General features: G+C 36.8%; 1 protein-coding gene across 1 annotated transcript in view; it reads right to left on the bottom strand.

Annotated features, from left to right (window-relative positions):
• Nucleotides 1-5832: 5832 nt before the first annotated feature.
• The window catches only part of syt10 (synaptotagmin X), a 33789-nt gene continuing 13347 nt past the window's right edge, over nucleotides 5833-26274 (bottom strand). Inside the window, exons 4-7 of the mRNA XM_066705438.1 lie at nucleotides 16818-16938; nucleotides 15664-15835; nucleotides 14831-14960; nucleotides 5833-13329 (exon numbers count right to left, since the gene is read on the bottom strand). Coding sequence (XP_066561535.1) covers nucleotides 13258-13329; nucleotides 14831-14960; nucleotides 15664-15835; nucleotides 16818-16938 — 495 coding nt within the window. The 3' untranslated portion in view covers nucleotides 5833-13257. The remainder of the gene's footprint in view (nucleotides 13330-14830; nucleotides 14961-15663; nucleotides 15836-16817; nucleotides 16939-26274) is intronic.

Raw genomic sequence — 26274 nt, 5'->3', positions numbered from 1 at the left:
TTGTAAATGTAGTTTTTATAAGTATTATTTTACATATTTAAATTATAAAGAAAAACAATGTACATTAACCCCAAAAAAAACAAGCATTTCATATACATATAAACATGTATCATTGCTCAGTAGCCTCAATAGCCACTCTGTCACAGAGCGCCAAAAACTAAATATTTGAAAAAGTTAAACAACTATGTTTATTTTTATTTAAAGGATGCCAGGAACCCACAGTTAAAGGAAGAACAGGTTTTGCAATCTCTGTACTCTAAACTGCATGCTAAGTGAATTGTACAATTTGATCCATTTCATATACAGCTCTGGAAACAATTAAGAGACCACTGCAAATTTTTCTTAAATCAGCATCTCTATATGTATGGCAGCCATTCCATTCCAGTGACTGTTGAATTCCAACACAGGCACACCTCATTCTACTGAATGATGTACTGATTAGGTGATCACCTTAACCAAATCATATTTAAGGAGGAAAAGTATAAAAACCACCGATGTGGTCATCACTATCCTCTTGCAATAGAACCAGCTGGATGGCAAAAATAGTGCTAGTAGTACCTCAAAAGTAATTGGAATCAAAAAATAACTATTGACCATACCAAAAGGGTTAAAAAGGTAAGTTTTGAGTGAAGAAAATTTGGGTTCAATTCTGGCTTTACTGACAGAGGGATACAGTGAGTGTCGGGTTGCTTCCATCCCTAAAATTTCAAAGACGGCTGATCATGAGAACAAGGTCAAGCAGCAGACATTGGGGGACAACAAAGCTATAGACCGGCAGAGGGCAAAAAACGACTCTCCACTGACTGGGATGACGGCCAACTAATTTGAATGTCACTCAACAACCATAGGATGACATCAAGTGACCTACAAAAAGAATGGCAAACGGCAGCTGGGGTGAAGTGCACGGTGAGGATGGGTCGAAACAGGCTCCTAGGGGCAGGGCTGAAGTCATGCAAAGCTGGAAAAAAGCCCTTCATCAATGAGAAGCAAAGAAGAACCATGCTGAGGTTTGCAAAAGACCATAAGGATTGGACCGTAGAGGACTGGAGTAAGATCATCTTCTCTGATGAGTCCAATTATCAGCTTTGCCCAACACCTGGTCATCTAATGGTTAGACAGAGACCTGGAGAGGCCTACAAGCCACAGTGTCTCGCACCCACTGTGAAATTTGGTGGAGGATCGGTGATGATCTGGGGGTACTTCAGCAAGGCTGGAATCGGGCAGATTTGTTTTTGTGAAGGACGCATGTGAATCAAGCCACGTACAAGGTTGTCCTGGAAGAAAACTTGCTTCTGCTCTGAGAATGTTCCCAACTCTGTTAATTGATTTTCTCAGCAGGAAAATGCTCCATGCAACACAGCCAGGTCAATCAAGGTGTGGATGGAGGACCACCAGATCAAGACCCTGTCATGGCCAGCCCAATCTCCAGACCTAAACCCCATTGAAAACCTCTGGAATGTGAGGAAGATGGATGGTCACAAGCCATCAAACAAAGCCGAGCTGCTTGAATTTTTGCACCAGGAGTGGTATAAAGTCAATCAATGTGAAAGACTGGTGGAGAGCATGCCAAGATGCATGAAAGCTTTGATTGAAAATCAGGGTTATTCCACCAAATATTGATTTCTGAACTCTTTCTAAATTAAAACATTAGTATTGTGTTGTTTAAAAATGAATATGAACTTATTTTCTTTGCATCATTCAAGGTCTGACAACACTGCATCTTTTTTGTTATTTTGACCAGCTGTCATTTTCTGCAAATAAATGCTCTAAATGACAATATTTGTATTTGGAATTTGGGAGAAATATTATCAGTTGTTTATAGAATAAAACAAAAATGTTCATTTTACCCAAACACATAGCAATACATAGCAAAACCAGAGAAACTGATAATTTTGCAGTGGTCTTTTAATTTTTTCCAGAGCTGTATATGTGTGTAAACATTGTTTTCATTTTGTTTTCATTTTGTTTCTCTTGCGGAGTGGAATCTGTTAGCATATGATAGTCTATGACGTTTTTTATAATGAACACAATTAATACACTAGAGAGATTGCCAATTTCTTTATAAATCCATCATATGCTCATGGAAATGGTGAGAACCTGTTGAATCACAGTTTAGCAATTATGTGGAGACACTCTAGCAAGTGTTTGGGTCATAAGCATTCACACATTTTCTTCTTCAATCTCAAGTTTGCTGTCAAGTGATGCTGCCAACTGTTTTCCCTTTCCCGAACGTCAGGGGCGACCGTTTCTGTGGATTTAATTTAGAATTCAGAGATTAGCACATTAGTCTAAACATTATTCTATTGCCACCACTAAATCTGTAAACTGCAATTATATCGCTTTCATCATATTCTAACACATTATACATATTTTTTCACCTGTCAGATAAATTGGGCACATAAAACCCCTAACTAACAACAGCCATATATGATTAGACTGGAAAATGTGAAGCTTTGTGTTACTTTTACAAATGTTATTATTATTATTATTATTATTATTATTTATTTATTTATTTATTAACAGATGCCCTTGTCCAGGGCGACTTACAAAATGTACTGTAAGCGCAATACAAAGTGCAATAATACAGAGCAATTCAAGGCATAATACATTTTACAAATTCAAAATTTACACAAGTGTATACAAGATATACAGTAAAAAATATATAAGGACTTACATCCTAGAATGAAAAAGCTGTTAAGTGCATACAAGATGTTAAGTCAAAGTTAAGAGCTAATGGAAAGGGAGCTTAGGGCATATCAAAATATACTCCCAAAGCTTTATTTGGATCCAACCAATCTGGTTGCCTGGATAACATGGTAATACCTTCCCAGTGACCAGTGCTGAGTGTCATATTAGTCATATGAGGTAAAAATGCCACCTCAGAAATACTCCTGTTTTTTCACAAAATCTTGTGCATGCTGTTCTTATTCAACTGCCGTTGTCTCGTGTACAAAGTGCACCCTGTTCCAAATGAGAGATGTCTGCACACCGCCAGCTTATCTGGACGTATATAGGGTAAAGCGCGTGTTGGGCCAATATTTGTTGCATTTACTTCAATGAGTCAGTGAAGTAATTGACAGCCGCTCTAGGCTCATTGGACTAACTGGAGATTTAATGGCCAACTCTTGCTTTGCTGTCTCTTCAAAAAGAGAGAGGGGAGACAGATATACATCTCAAAGTTTCACCTGTGCAGGGTGATACACCAACTGTGTAACAGTATTGGAAAACTGCAAACAATTAAAGGGAAGAAACACAGGTTAAAATATCCAAGACAGAGACCTTTGCGTTTGGCCACCAGAGGGTTGTCAAAAAAGACTGAATAACTACAGCACCATCCTGAAAAATAAAACAGAATTCACACTTGCTAATTACCCTTGATTGAAAATTGAATGGAAGATGAATTGAGCATAGCCCAACTCTAGTACATATCCCATATCTGCCAAGACTGAATAAGTTATGGCCGTTTATTTGCCAAGCTGATTTTCAGATTACTTGGGCTTTTATGATCTCTACAGTTTTAAATGTCACTTGCATGAGCAAAGACTCTTAACATCAAATAGAGTATAAAGACATACATTCGTTCTGTTTCTTAGATGGGTAGTATGTACACAAGTTTATACACATTTGCAATGAAACACTGTGTTTTTAAACATCTACATAAGATGTTAACTAAAAGGCGGTGGCTATTTGCATACAATATATAAACCATTAATTTCTCTACCAGCAGACTGGTGTAAACTGTCCTTACAGCCCTTGATGGTCTTTGTGTTTTTGGATATTTGCCATGGTTTAATTTCAGGGTCTCAACCTCTGTCTGTAAGAGCCCTACAAAGAATCACATTTTACACTACAGTTAAACCAGTTTTGCTCCAATTCAAGGTCACACTTTCTTTAGTATGTAAAGATACAAATCAAGATGGAAAACAGGAGACACTTCTTCACACAGAGAGTTGTCACAATCTGGAACAAACTCCCCAGCGATGTGGTTGAAGCTGCAAATTTGGGAAAATAGACTGGATAGTATCCTTGGATCACTTTGTGTCATTCCTCGTTTCTGTAACATTTATATATTTAGTGACCAAGTTTCACATCCATATGTACGCACTGGAAGTATGCATTGATCAAATATGTTTTTCTTTGGGCATATATATATATATATATATATATGAATGAATCCCTTCATATTTCTAAGAACATAAGAAAGTTTACCAATGAGAAGAGGCCATTCGACCCATCATGCTCGTTTGGTGTCCATTAATAACTAAGAAGCATTGAAAGATGTATGCTTAGAATTACAAGAAGAGATAGAAAAATAAATGATAGGAACTGAGAACAAACCAAACTATGTGACATTACTGAAAGAGTAGACGTGTTAAAAAGGCAATGATCCGGACATATTGCAAGATGAACAGATCAAAGATGGACAAAGGAAGCTATTATTTTGAATGGATCCCAAGAGAAAAAACAACAACTAGAAGATGACCACCTAAGGAATAATAATAATTAACTTTCCAGGAGTGACATGGAAAAGGCAAGCTGTAGACTTAAGCGGGGGAGAACTCTGGACTCTGAAGTGGAGGGTCCTGGGTTCAATCCCAGCTAGGGGACACTGCTGTTGTACCCATGAACAAGGTACTTTACCTAGATCACTCTAGTAAAAACCCAGCTGTATGAATAGGTAATTGTATGTAAAATAATGTGATATTGTAATAAGTTGCTCTGGATAAGGGTGTGTACTAAGATGTCTATGGGTTCCAGACTTCAGGCAGTTACTGACTGCAAAGTATTTGCAACCAAATATTGAAACTCACAATTTAATTAATGATTATGTTAGTTTGTCCAATTACTTTTGAGCTCCTAAAATTGGGGGGACCACATATAAAAGTGAGTGTAATTCCTACACTGTTCACCCAATTTGGATGTAACTACCCTCAAATTAAAAATGAAAGTCTACACTTAAAGCACATCTTGATTGTCCATTGTGGTGGTGTATAGAGCCAAAATGACGACAATTGTGTCACTGTCCAAATATGTATGGATCTAACTGTATATAAATATTAGCAAAGGCAGCTAACAGGTGACAAGAAATTGTGGCCAATTCAAATAAATGCCTAGCCTTAGGCATTTCTTTCTTCTTCGTCATCTAATATTAAAGCTGATCAGTAATTATTTCAGAGCTCTGAACCAGCTGCTAAGCTGTCCAAACCAGAGGCTTCCCTATCCATTTAAACACATAATCAATGGCTTTGGGCCCTCAAAACCTTGTATGCTGAACTGTTCCAGTGAAATATAGTCATTAACAAGAGGACTGACTTCTGCGATTGTAGTAACTGCTTTACTCAAGGTTCGCACAGGGTCAGTAGTCAATTGAGAATATGTATGGACACAAGCTTTAAGGATATACTTACACTTATAGCAAAATACACACATGGAGATAGACAAATATATATTTGTCTGTCTTAATTGAATCATATATGTAAATAAGATATTATATAATGAAGAACTGATAATAATTAAAAAAAATCTTTGCAGCAGGTTCACAAATCTGCTTGAACGAATGCATAACAATTGTAAGTATATAGACTATATTACCAAATAGAATATTGGGTCAAGCCTCCTTCTGGATCATACTACAGGTTATGTGTTGTGTAGAGTGTGTGCATTCTAGTCCAAAATTAGATACAAGGCAAATTGCCAACACTGTTTGAAAGTGAAATGGTAGTTAGTTTAATTATAAAATACATAAATAAATAAATAAAAATAAAATTGACTTGAGTCATGAATGCATAGTTAAATTAAAAGAGGAAAAACAGTTAAAGACATACACAATACTTGAGATTTGAGTTTATTGTGTTTGTTCATCAAAATACATAGGAAACAGCTACAGTAAAATTATATTTCAAATGTTTACTATGAATTGTTACAAAAGTTATCACAAACTGTACACTTCAGAACATGTTTTAGCAATTGCCATTGATACTTCATATAGTCAGATATAACAAGTATGCTTACAATTTACATAGAGAAGCAGTCATAAAAATATTTGGACATGGAATGTTTCGTGAAGGCTAGTGCAACATACATTTACCATTTTACTTTTTTCTCCCCAATACTGCTCACAAAAAAGCAGCACACGGTATACAAAATACGCCCAGAACACAATGCCAGAACTTTTTTTTTTTTTCCTCAACGCTGCACACTCAGTACAATGGCCATGGTTTCGACCACCAAACTATATAAAGAAATGAATTACAGACTTCTTCCAAACACTGAAAATAGAATTCATTTTTTTTTTTTAACAATAATATTTTTTTCTGTACAGATAAGTAGAACATTCATCTATAAAAACATGACATGTATAGTACCGTCAATCCCACAGAACTTAATTTGCTGGGACATTAAGTACTGTGTATATGTACATGCTACATTTTAGGTAAATGACAGATTTTATAGTAGGGGCCACCATGTTGTATGCCATTTAAGTAAATTATCCCTGACAAGCTTAACTTACAAATGTGCACTTTTGGCAGGATTTTGACTTTTTATTGAATTCAAATGGAATTGTTTTAAAACAAAAAATTATCCACCCTTGAAAAAACAATCGCCACTGAAAAATACAGAGGGTTTAATGTAGAATAGAATGAATTCAGTATTTTTTTTAAGTAAAAATAAAGAATGAAATGGTGAGGATAAAAATATATACCTACACATTCTCATTTACACATGAGAGAAAAATAGGAACGATCTCCTGATTTTATTAATCTTTTTTGCTAATCCTCCAAACTTAATTGTTAATTGGATGTGATTACAAAGGAAATCTGCTGTGATTGTGTAGCCAGTGTTAAATAACCAGGGTGAACCAAAACTAAAGGTGTAAAGCAGGGCCGTAACTAGAGCAGGGCAAATGATGTGGCCACCCAGGGCACAAAGCAGCAGGGGTGGAAAAATGACGCAAACGTATTGGCAATCAAGTAATCTTGTTTTGTGGTTTTCAATGTTGTCCCTTGTCAGCTCCTTCAAACATACTAATATAATCTTTGATGCATTGCATGAGTCTGAGCACCATGTATCTGTGTATTACTATGTATTACTATGCTCCCTTTCCCTTGGCCCTTGACTGTGACCTAACATCTTGTCTGCACTCAGCTTTTACAATCCAGGATGTAAGACCTCATATATTGTATACACTTCTGTAAATTTGAATTCATAAAATGTATTATGTTTTGAATTGCACAGTATTATGTAAATTGGTATTTGTCATGTTTTATGCCTTGAACTGCACTGTATTTTTGCTCTTTGTATTGCGCTTATATTTTGTAAATCGCCCTGTATAAGGGCGTCTGATAAGAAATAAATCAGACAACGTATCCCAATATTGAGATAGCCCTGCCCATTTGTTTTACTGTCCTTGTCATGGTAGCAGCTTATGGGCCTTAGTAAGCTGAAACTGGTAAATAACTATTTGAGATCTTCAGTTGGACAACATCATCTCTCTAACTTGGCGATTCTCTCCATTGAACACACTTGAACAAGCTTGATCAACTTTGACGCTGTGATAGACGGGTTTGTGAATGTGAAAAAAAAAAACTAATATCATTTAGATACAGACTGAGTTTTAGTTAAGTCGTCTACAAAGTGCCTAAAATTCAGTCCATGTATTTTTAAGGTTATCCGAAAGATTATATAGGAGGATACTAGATGGATTTTAAATGATTGTGTAAGACTTGATGTGTCACCTAAAACTAAAATAATCATACCATAGCTTTTATGGTCCCCATTCAGAAAAATTTAATAATTTTCATAATGCATATCGTCAAAAAAAATAAACAAATATGCTTACTTGCCTTGGACGTTAAAAAACAAAAACTAAAAACTTGTTACTGCCCTGGTGTGGAGGTACTTCGTATGCTTTCCTCATTGAAATTTAGCCTTGATTTGTAACAGATGAAAGTAGCCATGAAAACCACATGTGCCCACTCTCCATTGTTTCACCTGTTTCACAAGCCATCAAGGGCCACAGCATCAGTCAGACAGCGGCAGATCCGTGGTATATTGATCAGAACGACAATGCCAGAAAAGGATGACTGCTTTCAGAGACTTATAACACAGATCTCTTTTCCAAGGAGTGAAGTTTTATATATAAAAAAGCCCCGCTACATTAATTGGCTCCTATTGCTATTAGTACCCATGTGCACATATTGCTTTCTACAGGTACATTAACTGAACAAAGACTGTGCAAGTGTCTGAAACCAATTCTAACTGGGAGTAACAAGGAAAACTTCAATACCACCCCAAAAATGTAGACCCCCCACCCTTTATAAATCCTTAAAATGCATGTTTGAACAGTATTATTCATTCAATGACAACTGACATACGAGACTGTAATTTACATTTGCGGACACACAGTACAGAACACTGTTAATCTGTAAACTGGCAGTATGGGAATAGTCTCCAAGGATTAGCTATGGATTATGTTTCAGCCCTTTCTTGGACATTCGCTGGGAGACTACCCCTGATCAGCCATGTTGTGAATAATAGTGATTGACGCAAAACCTTGGACAATGATATTTAGCCTGATGACAGGAATTATGAGGTTTCCTTGATCCAACAATAAAACAAACCTTCAAGAATATATCGCAAAGTATGACATTTAAATGTAGGCCTAGACCAAATCAAAACTTTGCCCTACCTGCAAATCATAAATGAAAAATTTACCACAGTTGCACTTTTATGTATTGTCAGAAGCCACTTTCTATTCTAAATAAAAGCATGATAGGGTATAGGTTAAAGTTTTGATTCGTTCTAGGCCTTAGTGTGGCTATAAATAAAATTGCAATTTTAAGGCTTCGGTGGGTAACATGGGTCAGGTTCCTCTCTACCTGTATGGTTTGCTTATTTTTTTTTTTTCAAAATGCATGCTGTACATTAGAATTATCTTGTTAGGAAATGGTGAAGGCATACTGAGGTATCTGTCTCTATGCATTATCCTTTCATGAGCAGTAAATTCCAACTACTGCAGTTTATCTCCCCAAAAGGGAGATAAAACACTCTGCTCTTGGAGTACTCAAATACAATGAAATATCTAATTAAAAATATATACACACACAGAGAGAGAGGTGGATAAGAGTTTACTGGAATGTACTTGACTTGAAAAATATTTTAAATGCACAAAACTATGGCAAGCCAAATTATCATTTAGAGATATCTTCAATTCAAGATATGATATATATAATTTCAAGATATCTGAAAATTACTTCCTGTATGTTGGCTAAGATTATCACTTCCTGTTTACTCATTCAGTTACATAGAAATTAATGAACGAGGGAACAGAAAGTGATAATCTCATGCTACATACAGGAAGTAATTTGCAGATATCTGTAAATGATTAGCAAATATCTCAATGTATTTCAGATATCTTTAAATTAATTGAATATATCTCTAAATTAATTGGAGATATCTTATTTTAGAATGCATTTGAAAATATCTTCAAAACATTGCAAGATATCTTTGAATATTTAGAGTTCTCTCTAATTAATTGAAATACACTCACCTAAAGGATTATTAGGAACACCTGTTCAATTTCTCATTAATGCAATTATCTAACCAACCAATCACATGGCAGTTGCTTCAATGCATTTAGGGGTGTGGTCCTGGTCAAGACAATCTCCTGAACTCCAAACTGAATGTCTGAATGGGAAAGAAAGGTGATTTAAGCAATTTTGAGCGTGGCATGGTTGTTGGTGCCAGACGGGCCGGTCTGAGTATTTCACAATCTGCTCAGTTACTGGGATTTTCACGCACAACCATTTCTAGGGTTTACAAAGAATGGTGTGAAAAGGGAAAAACATCCAGTATGCGGCAGTCCTGTGGGCGAAAATGCCTTGTTGATGCTAGAGGTCAGAGGAGAATGGGCCGACTGATTCAAGCTGATAGAAGAGCAACTTTGACTGAAATAACCACTCGTTACAACCGAGGTATGCAGCAAAGCATTTGTGAAGCCACAACACGTACAACCTTGAGGCGGATGGGCTACAACAGCAGAAGACCCCACCGGGTCCCACTCATCTCCACTACAAATAGGAAAAAGAGGCTACAATTTGCACAAGCTCACCAAAATTGGACAGTTGAAGACTGGAAAAATGTTGCCTGGTCTGATGAGTCTCGATTTCTGTTGAGACATTCAGATGGTAGAGTCAGAATTTGGCGTAAACAGAATGAGAACATGGATCCATCATGCCTTGTTACCACTGTGCAGGCTGGTGGTGGTGGTGTAATGGTGTGGGGGATGTTTTCTTGGCACACTTTAGGCCCCTTAGTGCCAATTGGGCATCGTTTAAATGCCACGGCCTACCTGAGCATTGTTTCTGACCATGTCCATCCCTTTATGACCACCATGTACCCATCCTCTGATGGCTACTTCCAGCAGGATAATGCACCATGTCACAAAGGTCGAATCATTTCAAATTGGTTTCTTGAACATGACAATGAGTTCACTGTACTAAACTGGCCCCCACAGTCACCAGATCTCGACCCAATAGAGCATCTTTGGGATGTGGTGGAACGGGAGCTTCGTGCCCTGGATGTGCATCCCACAAATCTCCATCAACTGCAAGATGCTATCCTATCAATTTGGGCCAACATTTCTAAAGAATGCTTTCAGCACCTTGTTGAATCAATGCCACGTAGAATTAAGGCAGTTCTGAAGGCGAAAGGGGGTCAAACACAGTATTAGTATGGTGTTCCTAATAATCCTTTAGGTGAGTGTATTTTGCAATGTTTTACAAATAATAAATACATAAAAAAAATTAAAATAAAAGCCTGGCTTATTAGCCTACTTCTACAATGAAGCAATGTTTCCAGGCTCTTCTTACCCTGCATGAGTCTGCAGTATCTTTATTTAGGAATGTTCAATACAAACGCCGGTCTCTAATTGATGCCGGGGCTTCTTGCAGTTATTTGGAATAAACGCCGGGGGCATTTAATTGAAGTTTTATGGTACATTGAGATATGTGCAAATCATTTGAAGATATCTGAAAATTACTTCCTGTGTGTAGCCTGAGATTATCACTTTCTTATCATTAATTTCTATGTAACTGAATGAGTAAACAGGAAGTGATAATCTCAGCCAACACACAGGATGTAATATTCAGATATCTTTAATAGATCTACAGATATCTGTAAATGAACAGGAAATCATTTACAGTTATCTGAAAATGATTTTTAGGTATCTCGAAATATACAGGACGTTATTTCTAGAGATCTTTCTTAAAGCTATATTTAAATGCAATTAAAGATAAATCTAAATTATAACTTGGCTTGCCATTCAAAACCTTACTTAAATACAAATTTTAAAGCAACGTTGTACTTCCCACTTGGAGTATTCATCTTATAGTAAAAACAAAAAATACATGGTTATATACTTTAACTTTTGACATACTGCAGATACAAAATAATCACATTTGGCAAACAGAATTTGTAGATCTTTGTACAAACTAGCTTGCACAGCACTCACATCATAAAATGTTTTGCTTGTACTTATCTGATGTATAAGTGTTAATTCCTAAGAATCTATATGAAACAGCAGCACCACAACTTGTGGCTGAGGCAATTTTGTTAGGAATTATAAACAATTGGATAAAGCTACATAACTACACTGAATGCCAGAACTGGAAACTTATTGAGCAAATCTTCAGGAGGTTATAATTCAGAGGTCCCTCCCCCCTTATCTCAAGTAAGCATAATTAAATGTTACATACTTTCTAAAAGGCGCAATACATGATCTACATGTAGCTAGTCTCCAGTTCGGTCTACTCTTGGCAGTATTTCTTCAAGGAGGGTCAGAAATTGACTTTGAGAAGGTGGTACTAATCACCAGATTTATCATCCACACAGCTAGTGTAATCAAGTAAATTCAGTCAATTATGTTTTACCTCTAACAACAGAGGAGAGATTGTTGTAAGTAATCATACATAAAAATAATCATCACTTTAATAGTCTATGCTGGTTTGTATGAATTTATAGTAATGCATGTTACAGTATGTGTGTGTTTGCAAAGGTAAATAGTAAGTTTCTTATTCCAGTATAATTGTTATTGCAAAAGAAAAAATGTAATTACTTTGTGCAGATTGTACTGGAATAAGAAACTTACTATTTACCTTGCATTTTACTTACTATTATGCATATATCTCACTTATAATGTATAACACAAAAGATGCATACAAATTATTTTAGAACTAGTGGGAGCTTCCTTTAATACATGCCTTGTAGCTGTGCATTACCCAGTTCATACAAACCAGTTCAAAGTGATATCTGCAGATTTACTTTTATTTTTTTGTATTTTTTTTTTGGAATGTGTGATTGTTTACTTGCAAATCTCCCCTGTGGATTAATCTTCTCTGTTGTTGGAGGGAAAAAAATAATTGACTAGATTTACTTGATAACACTAGTTAGGAAGGACAAATCTGATTCTTAGTTGTTGTTTTTTTCTTAGATTCTTGACACATCCCCATATTATTTAAGAATAACTTAAACACTATAACACAAAGATGCACACAACCATGATTTTAGAACTAGTGAGACTTTTCCTTTAAGATTCCAAGGACCACAACAACTGCATCTTTCTTCAAGAAGAAGTAAAGCAAAATGGCAGATGAAACATTTCAAAATTGTCACTCTACTGCCTACTTTTATACCCCACATTGAACTGGAAATCTGCAAGACTTCTGAATCACCCCACTCAGCTATTGCATGGGTCACGACTTTGCGACAGAAGAGGACTAAAATACAGTGGCATTTATATTCAGTGACCAACTGTGTTAAATTATGGTAAATTATGATACAATTTAACCTGTAGAATATTATGCACAGCAAAAATAATGTACAGAAGATAATTAATGATCAAGGTGTGGTACTTAGTTTTCATCAGAGTCTAAGTAATAATTTCTTGAGGATTTTTTGTTATGCATAATTTCCCACAGATCAAATGGTTTGTTAAAACAATCAGGGATACCATAAAAGAGTAGGGAAAACCTTTGCTGAATATCTTGACATCCAACCAAAGCTGAGTGATGTTAAACATTTTACCATTTCAGTTTCAGCAAACTGCCCATCCTACAATGGAAATGTATACATACACCAAAAATACTATTACTACAAAGAAAGTTTGCATTGGTATACAAAAATAAAATGAGTCACTGTGTTTGTTTCCCAGTTGAATTCCTTAGTCAAATATTTTCATAAACCAATTCCAGTTGAGATCTAGGGTGTGAGAGGGGGTTTTGGAGATGGACACGACCCCTGACTGTCAAAGCTTGTTGCTCTCCCAGGCCACTGCAAGAAACAGAAAAAACAGACGAAATAAATAATTCAGTTTCATCTTAATAATGATACATCTCATATACCTCCTACTATATTTGAGACAGGCATCTCAACTTTCTTATTTAGGAGGAAACCTATTCCAGGTGGGATATTTTAAAAATAGGAATTCTTTGCTTATTCTCACAAGATCCCCCTCCCCCAAATAAATAAAACCCAAATAAAGTAACAAAAACCTTATTCTATTTGCAAATTGTCATGAGTGCCAGACAATTGTACCAGACACTCCTTTAACATGTACATCTACACAGCACCCTTAGATTAATCAGAACCCCCAATATATATGGAAATGTGAAATATAGAAAATGTGTTCGAGTGCATTTGCAAATGATATTCATTTCTATTTGCACCCCTCTCAATAAGAAAACATAAATAAACGTTTCTGAACCTCTGTGTGCCTGCAGACTCGAGTTAAACACCCCAAGGAACTATAACAGATGTTACATTATAAGAAAATAAACTTTTTTATTAAAACAGCAGGACGGATCACAGGCAGGATGGAAAGGATCTATGCTGGCACATTTTTCTAAGGAACATGTGAAGTGAATGCATTATAAGCATTTATAGCAGGGCTTTTCAACTTTGAAGACTCCATGGGATGCATTAAAATCTGATATCGAATCTAAGGGATAAAACATGGTGTGTGTTTGCAATGTTTTGTTTTTTTATTTCCACAAATATTTCAACATTTACATACATAGAAGTTTCCAGTACACTATTCACTGTATGACATTTTCCTCAGGATTTCCAGGAGGAGGTGCATTGGTGCACAAGCTGTCAGTCATTGTCAAAGATCCACCTTCCTTCACATCTTATAGGTCAAAATATGTAAGCTAATTAGCTGACAATAAATAATTTAAATAATTAATTATCTCTAGATTTCCAAATCATCTGACTATCATGCAGCTACATGTTGAGTTTTGGGTGGGCACATGCAGACTTAATCTTTAGCTTTATGGACCAGTTGAAATCACAATAAATCCAACATTAATATATTAATTGATACAATTTTATATTCAATGTAATGATACCTTTAAAGTCTAAATAATGCAGAACTACTTGATATGATTTTCAAAATTAAAAATAAAATTATATTATTTTTTAAATACTTCAATTTAATTTGCAGTTTGAGCATTTCAATCATATAGTCATTAAGCTTTGAGTGTATGTACAGTATAAAGTAGTGACCTTCTTGGTACAATTATATCATACATAATGCTGTTGGAGAGATTACTATATCTATAATGGATGGTCTAGTATTTCACACAGTCATTATTGGCTTTATCTTATTCCAAGCTTTGAGAAGATTACAAAAGTCAATTTAAGTGCATTCAACACAGTTGCAAACAGCATGCTTTTTGTCATGGCATCTTAAAATGGAAACATTATACTGGAAATAAGCTATAAGGTGCAAAAATCATATTCTTACTTGAACTATGATAGAAAAATCCTTTACCTCTACCAATGCATGCCAGTGAGTTATTGGTTTGCGGGGGTAGGCCAACATTTCATTCCAGTGATCTCGACCCAGTCCTTCAGCATCAGGCCCCGTCCGACACACCCCGATCACCTCATTGTGGCCAACGCTGTGATGGGCAAAAGAAAATAAAAAGTTGACAGAAAGCTGGAAGAGTGTGAAAAAGCCACAGATGACATTTGACACACCGGGAAAAGGGATCCTGAATTACACTATTATGTCACGCAGGGTGTTCTCTCAATCACTCACTCACCCGCTCGCTCACTCACTCAATTGGTGAAATAGCTCCGTTTAATCTAGTACAAGTAATTACAGGTCATGTCTTCACCATGGCAGCTGATGAATCACAGGGTTATGGACGTTTAAATCACCTTTACAGTCAAGCAAGAAAATCTTGCCTGCTGCTTTAGTAATTTATGCTTAAATATCCCTTTTTTAATGTCATACATTTAAACACAGTAAAAAGGCAGTTAAAAATAAATTAATAAATGCAGGGTGCTAGTAAAAGAGACGTCTAAAATACTCATTATCAAAGCTACATTTTTCTTAAAGTTACTAATTCTAAACATAAGCAACATATAACCAATACAATCATCTGAAAAAGGTTTGCTTAGGAAGTCTGAATAGATGGATTCATATATTTAATAAATATATACGGTATATATAAAAAATAAATTAAAGTCTACACACTTGGCATTTTGAAATGGAGATTCAGTTCATCAGCCGATAATTTTTAACTTATTTATGCACGGCTTAATAGTTTCAAAGCAAATAAACCGTGAATGAGATGTGACAGAGATGGTAATGCTTACCGGTCATAGTCCATCACCATTATGGACAGGCTGACCTGTTCAACATTCTCTGGAGGGATATCAAAGATGATGGCCTCGTTGTAAACTGGGTTGAGGGTGTTCTTCTTTGTCGTCGTCTTCCGTTTTTTTAACCTCCGGCCATCACACAGAAGTGACACTTTTACGTAAGGGTCTAAAAAACGTTTGAGAGAAAGACTGTTAGAAGAGATATTAGGAAAGGAGGGATTTGTAAAAACAAATGATCAAAAATCAAGGTATTTAGATAATCCAAATAAGATGAAGATACAGAAAGGTTCATAAAAGATAAATTAATATAAACAAATAATATTTAACAGAAGTCAAGTCAAAACATTGATGTTGCATAATAACTAGCAATTCATTGTTGAAATAATTTATAGCAGTTTCATCTACAATGTGCTTCAAAACCAATTAGCGTAATAGTCATATTTGAAGGGTAAAAAAAGTCATTTAAGTTAAGTTAATTACCTTGCTGTAGTTCATGTTAATATAATTAAGAAGAAAGATTAGACCACCAAAGGGGGAAAAATGCTGTTGGAAATATTTTTTCTTCTTGCTTGATTTGTTGCAGCAGTGATTAAATACATGTTTTAATTAAACGTTTACAGAATCTGACGTTACAGTTTCCTATCTAATTGTGAGTTAATAGAGTTCACATACATTTACTGGTGAAATACACATTGGATTTTGCTCATTCTTAATTAAGCACGAAAGATGGATTAATTGTAAGCTTCTGTTTTTTCACCCCAATACATTTTCACCAGCTTCCTTTTCAGATATGTTCCTACAAACATCTGTACAAAACCATGTCTTGATATCTGACAAATGATGGTTATCACAATTTGGCTTGGTGTCATATTTAGAAAAATGCAAACCCTTTATTTAATTAAATCTAGACGTTTACATGCACTTCTCTTCTCAGGTGAAATAATTTGTATTATGCAAATAAGCCAAATTGTATGTTGGCTTATACATGTTGTATGTTGGAAATTAAAATGTTTTACTAAGAAAAAAGTAAAAAAACAAACACAAACATTACTTTTAAATAATATAAATTCTCTAATCAAACAATTGCTTTAGTTCACAACAGAAAGTTTTACATTTATCAGCAAATCATTCAGTCATGCAAGAAGTACCTGAAGAGCCTGTGATGTCCATTGCTTTGAGATTTCTACATTTAATGACCGTCAGAGTCATTCTCCCAGCAGTTGGAAGGTAGCACAAGGAATACATGATTTCCCCAAGATCAACACTTTCCTGTAATACACAATATTAAGTTAGCACTATTGAAATACATATTTATTAAATACTAAGTTTGACAACAACTTTGTGTAACATCATTGGCATCACCACATCCCAAGAATTAGTGAACTTGAAAATGGAAACTACAATATATTGATGGAGATTGCGCACTGTGTGTAGGACTGTTTGGTCAGTGTATTTCTGGGAAGGAGACAAAGAAATGTTCATACAATAACAAAAGCTTGTCTACAATTAGACATAAGGTCTCTCTTTGTAAGTCTAAAAACAGAGTCCACAAATGGGGAGTTTGACAGACCAACTTGAAACACTTAACTTGGTAACTTGGCACTCACAATTTGGAATACATGTTATGCTGGTATATAAGCAGGAGAGGGCTGTGAGTGGCAAAGAAAATGTGTTGAGTTCAACCACATTTAAAAATCATGAACAAAGACAGCCCTGCCACATTCAAAAGGGCAGCCTTGAAAGTGAACAGAGCACAACACATGCGTTTGCTTATTCTTTTAAAAGTGCCAGAGCTCCATACAGATATTCAGTGCAAATATGGTTAATAAGGCAGTGTTTATAGAGAGACCAGACCTAGACTCCAAAAACGAAAAAAAATCATCTTATCACTGGTACAGGTCTTCTGCTTATGAAATGTTGGTGTTTTCCAGTTCTCTGGATGATTCATCTCTGTACAGACAATCTAGCCCAGCATTGTATAAGGTACTTACATGAAGCACCCAATTATAAACAATGGTTAAATTATACCATTTGTGTTACTGACACATTCTGCCTATCTACCAACCTGATTTGTATTAATGCACGTGTTTGGTACTTAAAACACATTAGGAATAATGCTTTTACATTAAATCTAGACTGGCTTTGACAATCCACATTCACAGAGACAGTAAAAATGTCAGTTAGAGGCTAATGTAGATTCTTAATCAGGTTAATATCAGGGCTTTTCTGCGACTCAGTGGTGCTTAAATAATAGAAAAGACGTTATAACCAAATTCACATGCAGAGAGAAGCAGATGCCTTGAGACTCAGAGTAAAGAGATTTATTAGTATAGCCTACTTCATGTTTGCAAGATTGCTGAAATGTGTCCAACACAAAAGTTGTGAATTTCAAATAACTGCAAGTTTTGATTAATATACAAGTTGTAAGTTATCAGCTATACATATAAAATATTAAAGTTTTAGTCTATCCGAGTAAATAATTACATTAAGTAATTGGGATCTCCCATTGGATGAAAAACCAGCAGACACTGCGGCCCCCCCAGGACTGCAGTATGACATCCCTGTTCTAGATTTACACAACATTAAGGGTAACTGGCACACATTCTAGTGAATTACATGAAGGTACAAGGGAAGATCAAAATGGTCTACAATGTAATAGAGATCTATGGAATTCCAGACATAAATACTTAATTGTAACAGCAGAACTAATTTTAAAAAGCTGTAGAAGTCAATCTTGAGATGGAAAAAATGAAAACTGGATTACTACCATCGAGATATTTTTATTTTCTCTACATTATATTTAGATTTACAGTAAGGAACGAGGGTTTCCTCAAATATGACAACTTCTTGTGTACAAAAAAACCTAACCTGTCACTTAAAGCGTAGTAATAAAGTGATACAATAAGTCTGCATAGTAGTAGTAAAGGCTCTTTAATTTAACATTCCGAGTTGTTTGACATTATGGAGTCAAAACTGTACACCTTTGGCAGAGACTTGAAAGCATATTGAATTTCTCACAGATAACCCTTATATCATGCACTATACTTCCAGCAGCTCAAATCCTAAAACATGCTTTTAAAGTCTCCTGAAGGGGTAAAATACATGCTTGTGTACAATATGCCTGCTTAAAATGTTATTTTCCTTTTGACAGGCAAGCCTTAATGCAGGATGAGGAAAGAATTATACACATACAGCAACTCTGTAGGTGTTCATTCTTAAATCCACACTATGGATAAATTCACAGGTTTCATAAAATAAGTATTTGTCTGGCACTAAATACATTTATATTGCACTGTGTTTTATTGGCTGTAGGGTATGTCCTAGCACTGACACAGGGTTGAAGCATCAAACCAACTCAGAGAGAGCATTTTGTTTCTCCTCCCCAAATGAAGGCCTAAATGTTACCCTACTTCCAAAATGCCATTTACAAAACCGTACCTACAGTGAGGGAAAAAAGTATTTGATCCCCTGCTGATTTTGTACGTTTGCCCACTGACAAAGAAATGATCAGTCTATAATTTTAATGGTAGGTGTATTTTAGCAGTGAGAGACAGAATAACAACAAAATCCAGAAAAACGCATTTCAAAAAAGTTATAAATTGATTTGCATGTTAATGAGGGAAATAAGTATTTGACCCCTTCGACTTAGTACTTGGTGGCAAAACCCTTGTTGGCAATCACAGAGGTCAGACGTTTCTTGTAGTTGGCCACCAGGTTTGCACAATCTCAGGAGGGATTTTGTCCTACTCCTCTTTGCAGATCCTCTCCAAGTCATTAAGGTTTCGAGGCTGACGTTTGGCAACTCGAACCTTCAGCTACCACCACAGATTTTCTATGGGATTAAGGTCTGGAGACTGGCTAGGCCACTCCAGGACCTTAATGTGCTTCTTCTTGAGCCACTCCTTTGTTGCCTTGGCTGTGTGTTTTGGGTCATTGTCATGCTGGAATACCCATCCGCAACCCATTTTCAATGCCCTGGCTGAGGGAAGGAGGTTCTCACCCAAGATTTGACGGTACATGGTCCCGTCCATCGTCCCTTTGATACGGTGCAGTTGTCCTGTCCCCTTAGCAGAAAAACACCCCCAAAGCATAATGTTTCCACCTCCATGTTTGACGGTGGGGATGGTGTTCTTGGGGTCATAGGCAGAATTCCTCCTCCTCCAAACATGGCGAGTTGAGTTGATGCCAAAGAGATCGATTTTGGTCTCATCTGACCACAACACCTTCACCCAGTTCTCATCTGAATCATTCAGATGTTCATTGGCAAACTTCAGACGGACCTGTACATGTGCTTTCTTGAGCAGGGGGGCCTTGCAGGTGCTGCAGGATTTCAGTCCTTCACGGCGTAGTGTGTTACCAATTGTTTTCTTGGTGACTATGGTCCCAGCTGCCTTGAGATCATTAACAAGATCCTCCTGTGTAGTTCTGGGCTGATTCCTCACCGTTCTCATGATCATTGAAACTCCACGAGGTGAGATCTTGCATGGAGCCCCAGACCGAGGGAGACTGACAGTTATTTTGTGTTTCTTCCATTTGCGAATAATCGCACCAACTGTTGTCACCTTCTCACCAAGCTGCTTGGCGATGGTCTTGTAGCCCATTCCAGCCTTGTGTAGGTCTACAATCTTGTCCCTGACATCCTTGGACAGCTCTTTGATCTTGGCCATGGTGGAGAGTTTGGAATCTGATTGATTGATTGCTTCTGTGGACAGGTGTCTTTTATACAGGTAACGAGCTGAGATTAGGAGCACTCCCTTTAAGAGAGTGCTCCTAATCTCAGCTCGTTACCTGTATAAAAGACACCTGGGAGCCAGAAATCTTGCTGGTTGATAGGGGATCAAATACTTATTTCCCTCATTAACATGCAAATCAATTTATAACTTATTTGAAATGCATTTTTCTGGATTTTTTTGTTGTTATTCTGTCTCTCATTGTTAAAATACACCTACCATTAAAATTATAGACTGATCATTTCTTTGTCAGTGGGCAAACGTACAAAATCAGCAGGGGATCAAATACTTTTTCCCCCTCACTGTATGTGTAGTTTAATTTAATCTCAGAAACCACTGGCAACTACTTTCTGCTAAAAAATCATTTGTAAATTGCCATTCACATGGAGTGCCAAGTTACTCTGGCACTCTTTAGAAACTGAATTGTGAAATGGCCTTCAAAATGTAAGGAGTTCAAATTCATGCACACATTTCAGGCTGACATGGGTAGGGCCAAAGGTTGGCATTCACTTTGAATATATATATAGTAATTCCAGTATGTTTTATTCTTTATATAAAGTGCTTTGAGCTGCACTGAGCATAAAAAGTGATATATAAATAAAGCTATACTGTTATTACCATCTTATTCATTGGTATTACATATGCATAACAAAGTAAATAAAAACAAAACATTTTACCTCTACAATCTGAGATTGTTTACCAGACACACTGGGATTTCCAGAGACATAACAGATGGTATGAAATATATCTCATTAAAATGATATGTATATACCCTGGTCTTGTCCTTGAGTGCAGATGCTCTCTGTACATGAACCGAAAAGTGACCCTGCCGTGTGTTCAGCTGCTGTGAATGATTTTCCAAAAAGCATTATGGCATTATAAAAAAATATTCTTGGGAGAAGGAAAACTGCCCTTTGCCCTTTAGGATTACAGCAACTAAAATAGGAAACATAACTGGTGCAAGTTACTGACAAAAAGTACTTTGAAAAATAGTTTTTGTTTTAAATGAACTCTGTACTGACTGAAGTCCTTACAGTTTTTTAATTGAGAAGGATACACCACACATGAATGAGAAGAGTGATTCCCCCAGATCTGCAAACTACAACTTGACAGAAATCAATAAATGAAGGATCGGCAAGTTGATTTTGGGTTGTGTGGGCTAAAAGCATATAGTGCATACCAGAATGAAGGCATTTGTGTTTTTCCATGTTCAATCATATAGGGATTTTGTCCACAGGAATGGTAGCTCATAAATACAGCTCTCAGGGAACACATTGTGTGCAAGGTGCTAAAACTTGAACCTCATCTCCCAGGACACGGGACTATGTTGACATTATACACAGACAGTGCCTCTGCCACTTACTGCACATGCTTATAAGTATGAACCTAATAAAAAATTGTGTGGGGAGGATATGCCAATAATTGGGAGAGTAAAATAGATATGCCTAAATAAAAGTTAGTACATTGCACAACAGAAAAGGACTGAACACTGCAAATGAAGCCTGCACTACAGCTCATTCAGAACTCCGATGTTCAGTTGGGGTCCTCTTTGCTTCGATCTGCATAAGCTACTCCACTATGCCGCTCTCCCCCCTAGTTCCCGATTCTTATCTTGCATCCAGTTCAAGACCTTGGTTCTCGTCTACCACTGTCTCGACCAGACTGCACCTAGTTTCCTTGCAGACGCAACTTGCTGTACCCCCTCTACACTCCCCTTCCTCCAGAGCCCGATCCTTTTCCACCCTTGCCCCAAAGTGGTGGAATGGCATAACCACTGAGGTCAGGACTCCAGAGTCCTAGAACACCTCCCAGCTTCTACTAAAGATACATCTGCTCAGGAAGAAACTAAAACCACAGCCTAATCTCCTGAACAGCCCAGCACCTTTGCTCTTATGCACTTAACTATGCTCCCTCATACTCTTGAATAATTGTGTACATTTAGCACTCTATCATGTACAGTGGATTGCACATGTAAGGACTTTGACATTTTGTTGTGTTACAATCGGCAATGAAAGTGGATTTAATTGGGATTCTTGCCGAAATGTGTTACTTACAAAAGTATTCAATACTTGGAAAAAACACCATTGGCAGAAATTAGAGTTCTTGGCAAAATGGCTCAAGCTCTGTGAAGTTGGATTGGCACCGTTGGTTAACAGCAACTTTCGAGTCTTGCCACAGATTCTCAATTGGACTAAGGTATGTGCCATACTAGGAAACTCAGCTTCTTGTTTTTAAACCACGCCAGTGTAGCATTGGCTGTGTGTTTAGGATCATTGTCCTGCTGAAAAGTGAACCTCCTCCCCAGTCCAATGTCTCTTGCAGACTGAAGCAGGTTTTCCTCTTGGATTTTCCTACATTTGGCTCCATCCATATTTCCCTCAATCCTGACAAGTTTCCCAGCCCCTATAACATGATGCTGCCTCCACCATGCTTTACCATGGGGATGGTGATATCAGGGAGATTAGCTGTGTTGGCTTTGCACAACACATAGCATTTTGCATTAAGGCCGAAAAGTTCAATTTTGGTCTCATGGGACCAGAGAACCTTGTGCCACATTTTTTATGGTGTCTTCCACATGCCTTATGGCAGGCAAGGGCTTTCTCTGCACCACTCATTCATATAGCCCTGCTTTGTGGAGCACCCAGGTAATAGTTGACATAGGGAAAGATTCTCCCTGGCTGTGGAACTCTGTAGCTCCTTCAGAGTTACCTTTGGCCTCTTGCTGGCTTCTCTGACATCATATGGTTGCTCAGTTTTGGTGGACAGCCTGCTCTAGACAGAGTCGTGGTTGTACCATATTCTTTCTTTTTCTTTTATAATGCGTCTAATTGTAGTCCGGGGATGTTAAAAGTTTGGGATATATATTTTTTTGTTTTTTTTTGCTTAATAGTCCAACCCTGAATGGTGCTTTTCCTGAACCTTCTCTTTAACTTGTTTTGAAAGGTCCTTGGTCTTCATGGTGTGGTTGTTAGGATATGCTCTCTGACATATGTTGGGGCCTTCCAGAACCGGGTGAATTTAATCTGAGATCATGTAACACTTTAATTGCACACAGGTGGACTCCATTCAATTATTTATGTGACTTCTGAAGGCAATTGGCTGCACCACAGCTTATTTAATACAGAAACAACCAGACATCTGAAAAAGCAGATCTACTGGAATGTATACTCTTTGAGCTTCTACACAGCGGTCTCGAAGTCTCACCATAGCTTGGTGCCCTTAGCACTCAGGATGCACCGGATTAACATTTTCACACTTTACAGAAAATATGTCAGCAGTGACGACGATGTTGATCTGGCCTCTGGGATCTCTGGAGTTATAGGCCTTGTCCACAATCATCACTCAACAGCCAAAGAGTCCAAAGCCCTGGCAGGCTGCATTTCATTTTCTGTCACTTACAACATAAATGTGGAAATAAAGCTGCTTTAGGTTAAACATTTCCTTGCATAGTACCTTGAGTGACCAGCAAGGCAAGAAACTGCTTTAGGCTTGGTTTTCCACCTCTCAAAGAATCCATTATTTACTATATACTGAAGAGTATACTGTCAAACAAATTTCTTCGTGTATCCTTTATGTATAGATGAGAAAAAAAGCATTTCAAAACTACATTTTATATTTTTCTGCCACAGGTTATAGATACAAGCTTGGATATATATGACACTTAATTAAACTTCAGTATTTTAAATAGAATTCTGCCAATTATTGCTATCCTTAAAATGTGCCAGTTCAGAACTTTGAACCGAGCACCACTTATAAGCATGCCCTTAATCCTAGGTTTGTGTACTGCGCAGTGAATTAACCAGAGGAAGGACTGGAAAGAAACAGTGGGTACGACCAAGAACATACCTATTCCTTCCAGCCCTCCCGCCTCAGCCTCCAGGCTGTAGATTAGAGTTTGCTCTCCATGCATTGACAAGTGATTTGTAAACTACACTTAACTGTAGTGTTATCATTGGCATTCACAAAGTATACCTACTACACTGAAAACAAAAGTAAAAGATTAAACAAAGTGTTTTTGCAAGTGGGCAAGACGTTTTTGTTGACAACGTGAGCACAGGTCTGCCAAGCTGCATCCGAGCTTTTTAGTAATAAGGTCTGTAAGGTGTAAGAGGGAACAAGATCATTCTTGTTCACTGCATGCCCCTCAGTGTGACATGTTCATTTCTACAGTTAGATGCCTAGCTCCCCATTAAGCAGCAATTAACCTCAGGTAATGTCTAGCTCCTGAAATGTCACATAGTCAAGAGTCAAGTCAGGCAACAGTGAATTTGAAGAACAGGACTTTTCAGAACAGAATAAGGTTGCACAATAACTTCTAGAACAGATTTGAAGGGTTGTGTCCTAAAACAACCTTTCAAATACATTCAGGGATACAACCCTTTGCTAAAAGAAAAATTTAAGAATGAAAAGGAAAACCCAAAGACTAACACTGAACTGAACCATTGGTACAAATTTTCCACTTTAGCTGTACCACAATCAGGAAAAAAATAGTCAGATGCTTATAGTAGTGTTTCAATTCCAAAGCACCTTTTAGGATTGTATTTTAGGAAATTAATGCATGGGTTTAGTCATTGAGGGACAGCCATCTACTAACACCAGCAATAGATCTGAAATGCTTATTGATCTTAATTATTAATTCCTGCACATCCACTTGCCATTTTAGCAAAATTAATATTAATCAAATCTAGAAGTTTTGCAGGATGTTCCTTTCAATTTAAAGAGCTGGTGCATTAATGCAGGTTTTGTTTAGTCTACCCTTCACAAAAATAAGGAAAGAAAAATATCATTATTTTCATAATGTACAGATTTGTACATAAAGTCTTAAAACTACTTAATGCATTCGCTTTATAAAAAAGTTGCAAACTTATACAAGTAGGATTTAAATGGAAAAACATTGTAAAGCTTTTAATGCCTTTTACTTCTTCATAAGAGCAAAGGGAACTGATGATTAAAGCAAATAAAGACATCTCTACACTACTTGCTAAAGTGGCGACAAATGTTTCAAGGCTAGGCATCTAATGGAATTCATAAAGACCGCATCTGAAAAATAAAGGGAAAGCAAATGGAAGAGTCTGAATGCTTACACATTATGCTATATGCTATATAGAAAAGGTGGAAGAAAAGACAAATATGCTAACAGAGCTTCAGGTCCTTAGACATTAACACGATGCATATAGGTACTACTGTGCCTACGTCATGAACCATGAAATGAAAGTGAAATACAGGTCTAAATGTTGATCTGAGCAGATATGAACTGCTGCAAATGTCTAATTTCAAGGCAGTACTGCAGTTCCAGCTTTTATCACATCTTCTCGGTTTCAAAGTGGGGCATAAAAGCCTGTACATGTGTACACCATTGTGCTACACGTAAATAATGAAGAGGAAGAAGAAAATGCACTTTTCAGAGACAGTTGTAGCACCATAGGGCTGTGCGATATGACGATATAAAAACGTCTATCGTTTCATATTATGCTATATCGTTTATAGAATGGTGTCGCAAATTACAATCTTTACGGCAGTATTTTTCGTCATTTCGTCTTCCCGGTTCTTCCACACGTGCTGGATGCGGCAAGAAATGTGCATCAGAAACACAGACATGGAGCACAGAGAACTGGACACGGAATAACTATCATAACCAAGAGATACTTTAATGCGCAAGCGCACACGTTGCGCCCCGCTCTCGTCGCCGCGCTAAACTCGATCTGCAAGCACCCCCAACCCCCGCTAATTTAGATTGATATAATTTGTATAAAATTAATAATAACGTTTGTTTACATTTTAATAAATTGTAAAGCAATGCAAACACATGCAGAAAGTATAATTTTATTTTTATTAAGATGGTGAAGTTGTTCAACAGTTGTATTATTATTATAAC

Source organism: Amia ocellicauda, chromosome 5, assembly GCF_036373705.1.
Source record: "Amia ocellicauda isolate fAmiCal2 chromosome 5, fAmiCal2.hap1, whole genome shotgun sequence".
NCBI lineage: Eukaryota > Metazoa > Chordata > Actinopteri > Amiiformes > Amiidae > Amia > Amia ocellicauda.
This window is presented reverse-complemented; position numbering and strand designations above follow the sequence as displayed.